Source organism: Thunnus maccoyii, chromosome 3 (genome assembly GCF_910596095.1).
Source record: "Thunnus maccoyii chromosome 3, fThuMac1.1, whole genome shotgun sequence".
Taxonomy (NCBI): domain Eukaryota; kingdom Metazoa; phylum Chordata; class Actinopteri; order Scombriformes; family Scombridae; genus Thunnus; species Thunnus maccoyii.
In genome coordinates, this window is record NC_056535.1 from 31,978,450 (window position 1) to 31,991,369 (window position 12,920).

Here is a 12,920-nt window from a genome sequence, read left to right on the forward strand (position 1 = left end):
CTGCTGCATTTTACTTTCCATCAAGACCAACTTGCAATGAATGAGTGACAACTTACTGTATACATTGTATATCATTGTTTTGCAGTTAACCTTCATTCTCAAAACACTTATCTTTTGGCTCTTAAAGAAAGAGACCTTCATATATTACTTGTTTCTATGACAGGTTTTCATGTTCATTGTCTTAATAGAAAATTTTCAGAAAAACATACATTGTTTTGGTGGTAAAGCTGCAGATGTCTATATTTATTAAAACGTCATTATGTATAAATATATAGACATATAAACCTCTCTGACTGCCTTTCAATCATCCAAGAATCATAAATAAATAGATGTACTGTCTTTAAATATGTTTTATTGTTATTATTCTCTTTCTGGAAGAACTTGTACTGACTGAATGAGCAAGGGCCTCAAGGTCACTCTCTTTGAACTGAAAACTGAACCTGTGTCCTCGTAGTTATAGTGTATGTACTCTTGAACCGCAAGTTTAGAATATGTGTGTCCTCCATCTAATAGCTCAAGTATTATTTCCAATATTCCAAACTACACAGAAGATAAACAATCAATAAAAGAGTACTGGAAGTTTATTTGAAAACCCCAAAATGTTGAGTATAAATGTAATTGTGACATAGCTGACAAGAATGGACGGGACACATCAATTACATAAAGTCTAATCTAATCTTAACCATGTTTACAGTTTTGTCTAACAGTACAAAGGTCACAGAAGAGACATGGTTGACATGGTGCCTTTACTGCACTTGACAACAAAAGTAATGTTAAGTTGCTCTTTGGTTCATGCATTCTTGAGCAGAATATAGAGGCATAGGAAAACCCAGGTATTTATTGTTGTGGTGAAGGAAAAAAAAGCAATAAACACAGTGATTATTGGGTATTGATGCGATCTTTATCTGGAAACCCTTTCATATTCGCAGACTAGCTTTGGTGTGTTGCTTTTTTTTAAAGTTTTACCCACACTACAGAGTGAATGGACAACTAGCAAATGTATTTTCTGGGAAAAATATGCTTTGATTTCTGAGAAAACTGAGAAATACAACCTCCTCAGTCATTCAGTGAAACCAGTATGCTTTATTTCTAAAATCGGGCCTTCCTGGTTTTTTATTTCATCTTCTTATTTCATCACGTCAACACAGCCCCTTTTTTGTGATGCAGTGCAATGCTTCTCAGCCAAACATCAAACACCTGTCTGCATGTCCACTGGCTGTAAAGTCTTGCGCAACCTTTTGTCTGTGAAGGTTCACATCAATCATCTAGGTGGTACAATGTCTGGAAAAAATTTAATCCAAAATACAAGATGAGAGTTTTGATTGAAGATGTTTCATCTGAAGGGCTCCTTCAGTTTTAAGATTTGTTGCAGGTATTGTTCCTGTGAGGTAACCACACCCACAAATAGGGTGGATCCACGCAGAGTTAAATGAAGATAGAGAGTCCCTGTTCTCAATCACACTCTCTGGTAGGGGTTGTGGGCATTATAGAAAGACAAATGGTGTTTCAACTCTCCTCTTCTGTTCAGGAGAGGTTTCTCATCTTACACTTCTCCCAAACCATCTGTCATATCAGTCGAAGATGTTTATACTGGTCCTTAAATCTGTGTTTGTTGGCATGTCCATGTGTGTCCACTGTTGAGTACAGTTTGGTCTCTGTTGTGGCATGAACTTGTTTGGTTTCTCCAGATCGGAACGCTATAGGCCAGATTACTCTTCTGCTGGTTTGGATGGGGTCCATGGGTTATAAAAATACAGAGAGGCTGTGTTTAGTATGAAATTTTCAAAAATTCTCAGACACTCCAGCTACATACAGTATGGGTACATACAGTTTTGGTGCCAATTATTTGTCCTATGGGTATTCTTGGTTGACCTACTTTCAGATTTAACAAAGGGCCAATCAGGACAACCAGATATGGATAAGACCAGATCAGGGTAACCACTGTGGATATGACTTGGTGTATACTTAAAGAGTATCCATAATTTGTCACTTTGGATTTAATCTTTGGATTGAATACCTTTTAGGCTGGTGAGCAGAAACACATTAAATGTACCTACACTTACTACCCGTCTCATCCAGGACTACTCTGACTGAATATGGCAATCACACATGGATGTGTTTTGTGATCTGCCGTTTTTTTGTTGTTTTTTTTCATTCTGCATCTTTTTCTCTTTCTTACACACAGACACACATTTACACCGACTTCCTCTTTCTTTAAGTCTCACCCTGTCACTTTCTCTTCCTCAGTTAATCTCCTTAGATGTGTCATTAATAAACCTTTTTCATTAAGACCCTGTTCTTATTATTCGCTGCAATTAAAGCTATTTAACTGTGGTACTGAACCTGTACTCGCTCTCCTCCTCTGTATTGCTTTCTCTTTGTTCTCTATGCCTTTAACACACACACAACCTACTGTAGTTGTGTATCTGGTGTGTGTTTGTGTGTATTAATGCATACTGCAAAATGACAGGCATTTCAAAATCAGCTTTCCTTTGAATTTTAGAGTACTTGTACGCACACGCGCACACACACAGAGAGGTGGTGTGGATTAATGGCTTGCTAAACGAGCTGACAGCGAGGACTCGGAGACTCGTCTTCATAAGCTGCTTTAGCACGAGTGAAGAAGGAAGGAAATACAGGATGGAGGAAAAAAAAGAGAAGATGATAGAGTTATAGAACGAGTGAGAGGCATAGAGAGTGGAAAAAGAGTGGGGGAGGTGAGGGGAGGTGGTGGAGCATTTTCAAAGAGTGACATGAGAGAAATGGAGAGTAGGGGCAAGAAACACAAGCAATGAATACATACTCTCACTTTTGTACATGATTTTAATCATCAATCCATTTTTGTTTGTTTGTTTTGTCTTCGTCCATCTATCCATCTATGATTTTCTATGTTCTCAACATGGACATACTTTCCACCGGTGATGAGAGAGACGTTTCAACCTCACTTTTCAAAATCCTTTTGCCTGTCCCCACTATCCAAACTTAATGTATTGGCACTAAATTAAATAAGTAGATGGTTTAAGTATGTACGGTCTGTACAGTGACTTCGTATACTGCTCTGACAATTTTGTTTTTAACAAACAGTTAGGAAAATTTGTTTACTAAGATGAGTAAGACAGAAAGAAAAGTAGAAATTTGAATGAGGAGGGAAAAGAGAGAAAATGAATATAACATGGCAACAGAAAGCGATGCAAAAAAAGGAACAAAGACTCCAAAGAAGATGCAAACAAAGAGTGAAAAATCAAGCATTTGGATCTGTTAAGTGTGTTTCTGCTGTTTTTCCCCATTCGCTGAGGAGAGCCTTGGAGAACAGCATCAAAAAAAAATGATGATGTATTCCTTCAGCTTTACTCATCTTTTCTCCTCTCAAATCCCTCCCGCCTGATTACAAGGGGTCCCAATTACGCTTTCAAGCCTCCCCTTAAACAGCGAGAAACAAACAAGCAACACTGCTTGTTCGCTTCCAATCCCCAGTCATACATTGGCTCTGATGGTAATCCAGGTTTTGGGTTTACAATGGATGGTGGCAATAAGTAAGATTGGGAGTAACTGAGCAGCTAGAGAGCATGGGAGTAAGGATTATGTTCACGGGTTCAAATCCCATCTGAGATCGCGTGGGAAATATTCAATAAACCAGAGTCACAACATCCTGATATGACATGTTTGGATCTTGTGTAAATACTATGACAAAGACTTTAACAGCTGCATCATTTTGTGATATCAGACAAGGACAATCTCTATAATCCCAATGCAAACTGCTTGTAGAGCTGATATTTTGCAATTCTGTGTGAAAAGGTTTCTCATGTTTATTTATTTGCTATTTCTACATTCCCTATATGGATTACAGGAGTCTCTGCTTTCATTGTCCTTTTCATTTTTATTGTTTTTTATTTGTTTACCTTTTGAACCGTGAATGTCCGTATGACGTATTCAGCCAGTGGTTCGGTTTCTATCAGGGTCACTTTGATGTCTCCATACACCTCTGTCTCATCGGGCCAGTAACGCACACACTTCACCTGAAAAAAGACAATTTATATTTATTCCGTGTATTTAAATATGTATTACATGCTGGTCGTTATCACCAGATGAGCAGTAACAGAGTGGGATGAAGCAGAGGTCAAGATGATAACCATGAATTATATAATAGATGGATAATATTAAGGTTTGTATTGCTTCCTATGCATAATAAATGACATTTGAAACTGACTTAAAATTATTGCATAACATTAAGTCATTAAGTCATTCAGCTTCCACTGAAAAAAAAAACCCAAATGCTGTTGTGTCAGATGTAGATAAATCTGGATACAGCTGGTTTGTAGATACCAGGCTTTTGTTTCAATTCTATTGCAGTTTCTTTGATTTACTACCCCACCACAAATGATGTTAAATTAGTGTAGAAACTTGAGTATTATTTGGAATTTGATCCACAGTTTCATTTTTCCCCACCAAAATGTAAGGCAAGGTCCATCCACATTCATTTGAGTCATTTTGGTTGGCTTTGTGAGACTATCAGGACTGGATCTCCTCAGATTGATTGCAGTTAAGACTGTACTCACCAAAAAATAAACAGCTCTTGACATGTATTCAGCGAAATCTATCTTTATGTTCAGTGGCAAAGCAGGAAGTCATATGACATTCTTAGACTGGTGGAAAAACTACCTCAGTAGGACGTTGGTCCAGATACCGGAGACGAGGGTTTACATCCCCTTTTCTTATTAACAGTCAATGCTGGAGTTTCTTGTAACAATAAGGTAATATTTCCTTAACTTCAACCAAGTGCTTTAGTTCTTTAAACCTAATCTTTACTTCACATTTTTTGGACACATATGAACTTTAGGATTCATGTGGGATCAGTTTGAATGTACTGAAAAATAACATATTTTGTGGTTTAGGTATAAGGATTTGTTGAGCAGGGTTATGTTTTTGTAATCTCCAAAAGTTTTAAGTGAAAAAGGAATGTTCTTCCATGTTTCTGACACAAGTATCAGTCTCTACCAGTTATGTTAATGTAATGAATAGGTTTTTCCACTTGTACAACTATAGTAATTTTGACACAACATTGAATTGTTTCTTTTTAAGCTGTAAATATGATAAAGATTCTCCAAAATAAAATAAAACTTGAATAAAATTCTGGATCCTACAATCTCACACCTCTATGTGAACCGGGTGTTCTCATCAAACACACATACATGCACACATTTCGTAATCCCTCAAATGATAAACTCACCCTGCCCACCTCCACCAGGTTGGTAACCATGACGATAGAGGCTGAGTTTTCCTGCCAGACCATCCTCCAGAAATCCCTCACCGTCTCCTGCATGGGCCCTTACACACACACACACACACACACACACACACACAAATTAGAGATATAAATATACTGATACACACAAATAGAGCACATGCATGCAGGTGTACGTGAGCACATACGCACTCAATCTCAACGTCATGTGAAAATGCACCAGTTGTGACCACACAGACTTACACAAACACACACATGAACCGGGACAGAAACACACACACACACACGTGTACTCACACACTATCAATCCCAGACAGTGGTTCGGGGGTTTGAGGTAATGGGGTCTTAAATTTGTCAGGGGGATTTTATACGGCGGTTTAGATTTAGGAGGTTGTGGTAATAGCCTACCACCCCGAAAGGACGACATTTACCAGGTGGCTGCTACAAACACACACACACACACACTTGCGCAGAGGCATACACATTCATATCTGCACAAATGTAGAGTCGCACATTAAGGCTTCTCACACACACACACTCATTACGTCAGTTTAATTACCTTGTGTGGCGATGTAATGTCTGGGTCTATGGTACCCCTGTGAGACAGGAAAAAAAGGGGAAGCATTAAAAAAAAATATCTCTCCACACTTTAGCCCAAATTCTCACCTTATTTCCTCCAAATTGTCCTCATTTTCTATACATCATTATCTCAGGTTATTCTTTTTTTTTTTTCTGTCTCTCCCCCCATAGATAAAATATTAATTCAAAATCAACATATGAGCTTCCTCCAACCGTTTAGCATCTCCATCCCCACCTCCTTATCTTTTCCCTTCACTTTTACATTCCCTTCTTACTTTTCACCAACTATCCCTTTAACAGCTCATTTCCTTCCCTTCTCTGTTTCTACTGTTTCACTTCTTTCATTTCTACGTCTGTTGGTCTCCCCGCCTGTTTCTCTTGCTCCATCGTTTCTTCTCACAATTCTTCTTTCCCTTTGACATCCCTCCTCTTTTAATTTTCTCTCCCTCCCTCTCCCCTTTTCTTTCCCCTTTCAATCAATTTCTACCTCCCTTTCTTTCCACTTACCTCCTCATTTCTTTTCCTGAATCTTTCCCTTTCTCTATTTTTCCTTATAACTTCAATTCCTTCCATCCATATGTCAGTTTCTCTCCTCCCTCCCTCCTTCTCTCTTCCTTTTTTCTCTTTTAATTTGTCCTCTCTCCCTCTCCAGTCCCTCCACTCCTCCCAGAAGCATAACTCAAGGTTGTTTTCCAAATAAACATCGAATTAAATAATAGAGGGGGGACATTAATTCTCCCTCCGCAGGACAGATGAAAAGCAACCACTATCCAACCAATGATTATCCTCATCTTGTCCCTGCACACTCCTGCTCACCTCCCAACACCTCCTTATGAGACAGATAACCTTGTTGAGATGAAAACATTCATCACTTTCATATTGTCATTAAGACCCACTATAAGTATGGTGTTATCTTCACTGAGGGGATGTGCTGTTGTGCTTTTAATTTTCCGATTCTCCTGTTTTCTTTTCTTCTTCGTCCGCAGAGATGAGCCCAACACCCCACCCCTCATGTTTTTTTTTCTATCTTTCACCCCACCTTCTCTTTGTCTGATTGAAAATAAGCATTTTGTACCAAATTCATTAAGACTATTATTGCAACAGTCAGCTGTGAGTGAGAGATTAAATCGATAAGCAAAGCATCATGCCTGGAGGGCAGAGAGGAAAGGAGGAGGACTCAAATGGATGGATGGATGGATGGATGGATGGATGGATGGACTGGCGGAGAAAAGAGGGAAACGCAAATGTGGGAGAGATGAAATTAAAAAAGGGATGGGTTGAGTGAAGAGAAGGAAGGACAAGGGGAAAGTATAGGAAGGAAGGATCAAACAAGGAAAAGGTTGAGAAAGGGATTAAAGGAGGGAAGTTGGATGAGAGGGAAGAAGAAGAATAATAGTTCATGTACTTCATGTATGTATTTTACCAGCATCTAGATAATTGTTTTAAAAATGGGACTCAGATGGCTCAATTTTTTGTGACAACCTTGGCTAAAACCCTGAATGTGTGTGTGTGCATCTGTTTGGCAAACTTTACTTTAGGTTGGAAAATATTATGTGTGAGTTTGCACAAGTGTCTGCATCTGCGTGTGTGTATGTGTGTGTGTTTACATAGATATCATACATAGACCTACTGGCTACTTCCCTGTTTGATCTTGTTTACAAGGTTAACCCATGGAGACTGTATATATATATATAGTAGGTAGTTGCTTTCATCTGGTTATTTTTATTTATGTTTTTGATGTGTACTCCCGATCATTCATATTCTACCAATGACACGTTCAAAGCGGCGGCCAAGGAGCGGCCGGGTTGGGATCCTATGATGTCTTGCTCAAAGGCACCACGAGAGACAACATTACAGGCACAAATCCTCAATTCCCCGGATCAAATCTGTGGCTTTTGAGTTATTGTTTCTAGAACTAACGCCGTCCCTGACATCAATAGTTATACCTCGACTGTGTGTGTGTGAGTGCGTGTGATTGTATTTCCATTTTCGTAAGGACAAATTTGAGTTTAAGACCTTCACAGAGAGAAAATGAGGATCTTTAAAGGACTGTTGGAGGTTTAAGACTTAATGATTGAAGTTATTGTATGGTTAGAGTTAAGGTAAGGCAGTTGTAATGGTTAGAGCCATCACAAGAGCTTTAATATCCAGTCCTTCAAAAGCATACTATCACAAATGTGTGTGTGTGTGTGTATGTGTAAACACTCACATCAATATAATTGGCGTTGATGTAGTCGGAGTGGGGGTCTCCGTCCAGCAGCTGCAGTCGGACTCTGGTGTGATCGTCTGTGGGGTCAGATAGCACAACAATACAACAGGCCTAAAGTTACATTTACCCGCAGATCGGAGCAGTTAACTGACTGGATGGAGAAGTAACCAGGCCCAAAGTTGGAGTATGACAGCATCGGTTATTTGTTCAAAGTCTAAATAAAATGACCTGTGTTTACATTTCCGTTACCGGCATCCTCTTGCTGTGAAGAGAATTATGACTGTCCTCTTTCAGGAGCAAAGACAGAAATAGCATGATGTTGTTATGTTGCCACGGAAACTCTTGCCGGGCATAAACAGTATGTGATGCCGTAGATCGCAGTTCATGTCCTGTCCTCCTACCAACAGTTGGTGTTAGTTTCTTTTACCTGGACAACCTTAAACCACAAATGCCATATCACAAATAGACTGGAACAACGAAACTGACTGGTAATTCACCAATCCCAGTTACAACTTCTGACTGATTGACTCAAAGTATAAAACATTCAGACAGAGCAAACATGCATGGTTTGGTTTTGGTATGCTTTCATCCAGCCACTATATTTTGAATGTTTGTTTCACTTCAGTTAATTTGGCCTCAGTGCAGCTCCATTCAGATGAGCTGATCGGCTTTGACAGCAGCAAAAACATAAAAGTAATGAACATTTTGTACAGGACTCCCCCAATGCAGATTTATAACAAATATTGTTTGTATAAGTCAGAGTGATGGGACAGATACTGTTTCCATTACAAGCTGCCACTATGAGCAAACACTAGTTTATTTACTGCCAAATGCACCATAAAAACCAATAACCTTGTAATGGCGAGACCACCAATGGAAACACTTATTAATGTCTCTATTTGGCTGACTCACAAGAAGAGGCTCTTTAAAAAGTGGAACAATGTGTTCCACTCTGCCTTGGTGCCATTCACTCAGCTCTCTGCTGACTTTTACCACCACAAGTCACTTTGAAAACTCCAAAACAATGTCAACAAGGCGCATTCATTTCACTCATTGTTTTAAATAGAAAGAACACATCTCTGCGTGATGCTTACTGACTATTTTAAAGCACTTCACAGCACTTTATTTCATTTTTTAGCTATAAAACACCCCACTGACACTAATATTTGTTTACTTTCAAGTGACAAAGCCCTCTTGTGGCCATAGAGATGCCCACAGAGGAGGGGGCCGCTCAATCATTGCTTAATCTTAACAATGTTTCCTAACCTCTCCTTAGTACCTTTTTTTTAAACGGTGGCCCTGAATCCTGGACCTGCTTTAAATATCGGATGATATCAATGAGCCACTCTCATCAGCACAAGCATGGCTCTTTTGTGTGAGCCACTGTCAACAAAACTGAATTTGTTTTTTTGTTTTTTTCTTTTTTTTTTCTTTTGAATGTCGATTATTTTATTCTGGGCTCTAATAGCCATCCAGGGCACATATGGGGTGATTATGGCTAATGGGAGGCAGTGATTTTGTTTAGTCGTAACGTAGCAACGGCAGGTAATTGCAGATGAAGCAGACATGATTAAGTCTGATTATCTCTATTTTTCTCTCTCACCGAGACTTTTTCTTTCCTGTGATGATCTGCTCCAGTTCACCCCTCTCTTAATTTCATTCACTGAGATATTATAATGATACTACTGCTAGAAATAAGATTTTTCTGAGAGAGGAGGTGGGTGAAAGGGGAAGGGTATGAAGAAGGAGAGGAGGAGAGAGAAGCAGGTAAAAAAAAAGAAGAGGCAGGGCTGAGAATAGCAAGTTTAAGGTAGGATGAGGAAGGAAGAGAAGGCAGCTGGGATACAAGGAGAATGGGAAAAAAAAAACTGTGACAGAGGGGGGAAATTTAAAAAAGGATCCCTCTGTGTTTCTTTGAAGTCAATGAAACGCTTACGCATATGACTTTACTGTTGATGCAAAGCTACAGCGAGGTGAAACCTAGCTTAAAGCAAGTGCAAAACTAGCTGGCTACGGTTAGCCTGCAAGCTGGTCTGCTACCTGCAGGAAAAACCTGTGACTTCTGAACTGTGTCAGAAAATGAAAGATCAACATTTTCACTACGCTTCAGGTTTCTGCTTTTGAAGAATTGTACCTCTTGAAATTCACAAGTTGGTATTTCAAAAGCTAATTATACCCTGAAAAGGTGAAAAAAAAGCAACTGCAGGGCTTATAGCTTAGATTATAGCTGAAAAAGTCATTTCTGTAAAGGCAGTACCCACTTTGAATCAAAGCTCAAATCTGTCTCAAAGAAATAGTGCCTTGAAAACAGAGCTTTTATACGAGCAGCCCCACTGTTTGGTCGATGACTCACACCTTCAATTGTAACCCATTTCCTCTATGTTTATAGCGGGGGCATAGGAGCAATCATTTTGTCAAGTAGGCGTTAACATTTTTTCTTTTTTGTTTTTGGTGAATATCTTAGAATAGATGTGTTGAATTTTTCTTTTCATGGCTTACACACAATGAGGCTTTCGGTGGAGTAAAAATAATCATAAGTAGCAGAAAATTGCAGAGGCCTTTTTTTTCCTGTCACTTTTAACCCCTATTTAAACAAATAAGAGCCTTTGGAACACATTTGAATATTTAACTCTGATGAAGACACTGAGATGCAGTTGAAAATGTGAGAAAAGCATAACAAGTGCTCCGAATATAAAGATGATTATAATCATTATTTGCACAAATCTGTTTGGGGTTTAGCAGCTGAGTGGCATCAATTACATCAACCTTTAAATCACATTGTCTTATGTTTTGAATCAATATGTAAAATCTTGGTTTTATCATGTTTGCCAGCTAAAAAAGTTTAGTTTCACATTTTTTAGAGAAAGCACAGCCGCAGTATTTTTTTTTTTTTACATGTTCTAACTTAACGTACCGGCTGGCTGCAGCTCAGGAGGAAGAGCTGGTTAACCGTTACAGGGTTGGCCATTCAATCCCTGACACCCAAGTGTTGTTGGGCAAGACACTGAACCCCGAATGGCTTCCGATATCCAGGCCAGCACCTTACATAATAGCTTGCTACCATTGCTATGTGAATGTGAGTGTGTTAATGGGTGAACAAGAGGCAAATTGTAAAGCACTTTCTCCAACCCAATGCAGCAGCAGCAGCCATATTTGGTATCACAGATAGAAAACGTTCTACAATAAGGAAAAATCATAAAAACATCATTGCTTTTATGACACTGTTTGCACACATAAGAATGTTATTACACTGGAAATCAACAAATCCACTTAAAACAAGTGACCTGATGCAATTCATACAGTTGGAGAAGATAAAATACTCATTTAGGGGGTCCAGGAACCCCTCAGCAGTTTTTCAATTTGTATTTACAACAGGGCTCGGATAAGGTATAGGTTATTATATATATTTTCTTTCTGCTCCTCCAGGTGGGTGTACTCTATGTTTAGGTGGGTGATACGGGTGGGTGGATATGTTCTTTGTTGTATATATATATATATATATATATATATATAAAAGAAATTGAAATATTAGTCTAAGTTCACATATAAATGCAGTATTTTCCATTTACATAACAAAACACTGATTTATAACTGGATTAGACTATATCAGCCTAACAGTGTTCATGTATGGTGTTATTGCACAAGACAAACTATTCTGCATCTAAGACGCCTCATGGAGACCAGACGGAAAGTTTAGTTTGTCATGACGCCATGGTTGTTGACATTCCTGATACTGAAAGTCTGTCTTTGGTCCCTCCTTTCCAATCACACAGTCATTAAAAATGCAATTTAATTTGTCAGGATTATTCAGGTTTCAACCTGTAGTCTTATGTGTCTAAATTAAAGCAGGAATTTAAGGCGCCATGATCACCATCATCATAATGTGACTTAAAGACCACCATGGAGGACACATTGTGTAGTGTTTTCCAATATTCTAAGTGTCTTCCCTCAGGAAAAACCCTGGAGCGAGTTACCCTGATGTCAGAAAGGCAGGAGACATGTCTTATACAATTCCTCAATCATCACAGAAAAGTATAAAAACTCACTACAAGTATGAGACACAAATCTGGGTTGCTAGTGTTGAAGTCAATCACTCACAGGCCCATCGAACAGGCCAAACCTCACTTTTTACTGCAGTATATGAACATAACTCGCTCCACTGGCACTGAACAATGCTACTAAACATAAATCACAACACAGAATAGCTGCATATGATATGAGTCTCGCAATGAATCCGCTCCTTGTTTATCATTTCTAGGATCACCTTGGGGAGAATTATTTGTAAAGCTTCTATCAGAGTAATTTTCCATCTCTGGGCTGAATGACAACAATGGTGGCAGCATGACTCCACTCTGCAGGTACAAGATACTGCCATCAGCTATCAGCTCTCTCATCCTCTCACTCACAACTCTCACACACACTAACCATCTCTCTCTCTCTCTCACACACACACACACTTTCCTTGCTTGTAAAAACAAACACAACAGGGGCTAGTCTGCCAGCCTTCCTCTACTTCCCCACCCTCTTTCTCTCTTTTCTTCTGACTTCTACCACTTCTTCCTCTCTTCTTCTTTCTCTGTCTCTTCCTGCATTCCTCTTTTTCGTCCTTTGCTTGGCTGATTCTATCTATTGTCCCCGCCTGCTACTCTCCCTCCCTTGTCTTCCTTCATTTACCTTTTTTTATCCTTCCCTCTCTCTCTATTGCCCCATGCTGTCTCACTCCTTCAGACAGCAGTAATTACACAGGGCTAGTGTCAGAGGCTGTCATAACACAAGAGCCACCAATATGAAGCTGGAGGGAGGGAGGGAGGGGCCCCTTTCCACTCCTCTCTGCCCAGGGAGGGGAGCTTCTAATTGGGCTGAGATGGCAGGAGGTACTGGCTTGCAAAC

General features: G+C 39.3%; 1 protein-coding gene across 1 annotated transcript in view; it reads right to left on the minus strand.

Moving 5' to 3' along the window:
- The window catches only part of ptprt (protein tyrosine phosphatase receptor type T), a 289,634-nt gene that overhangs the window by 28,385 nt on the left and 248,329 nt on the right, over nt 1-12,920 (minus strand). The window contains exons 24-27 of the mRNA XM_042406727.1: nt 8,031-8,107; nt 5,802-5,838; nt 5,228-5,325; nt 3,900-4,016 (exon numbers count right to left, since the gene is read on the minus strand). Coding sequence (XP_042262661.1) covers nt 3,900-4,016; nt 5,228-5,325; nt 5,802-5,838; nt 8,031-8,107 — 329 coding nt within the window. The remainder of the gene's footprint in view (nt 1-3,899; nt 4,017-5,227; nt 5,326-5,801; nt 5,839-8,030; nt 8,108-12,920) is intronic.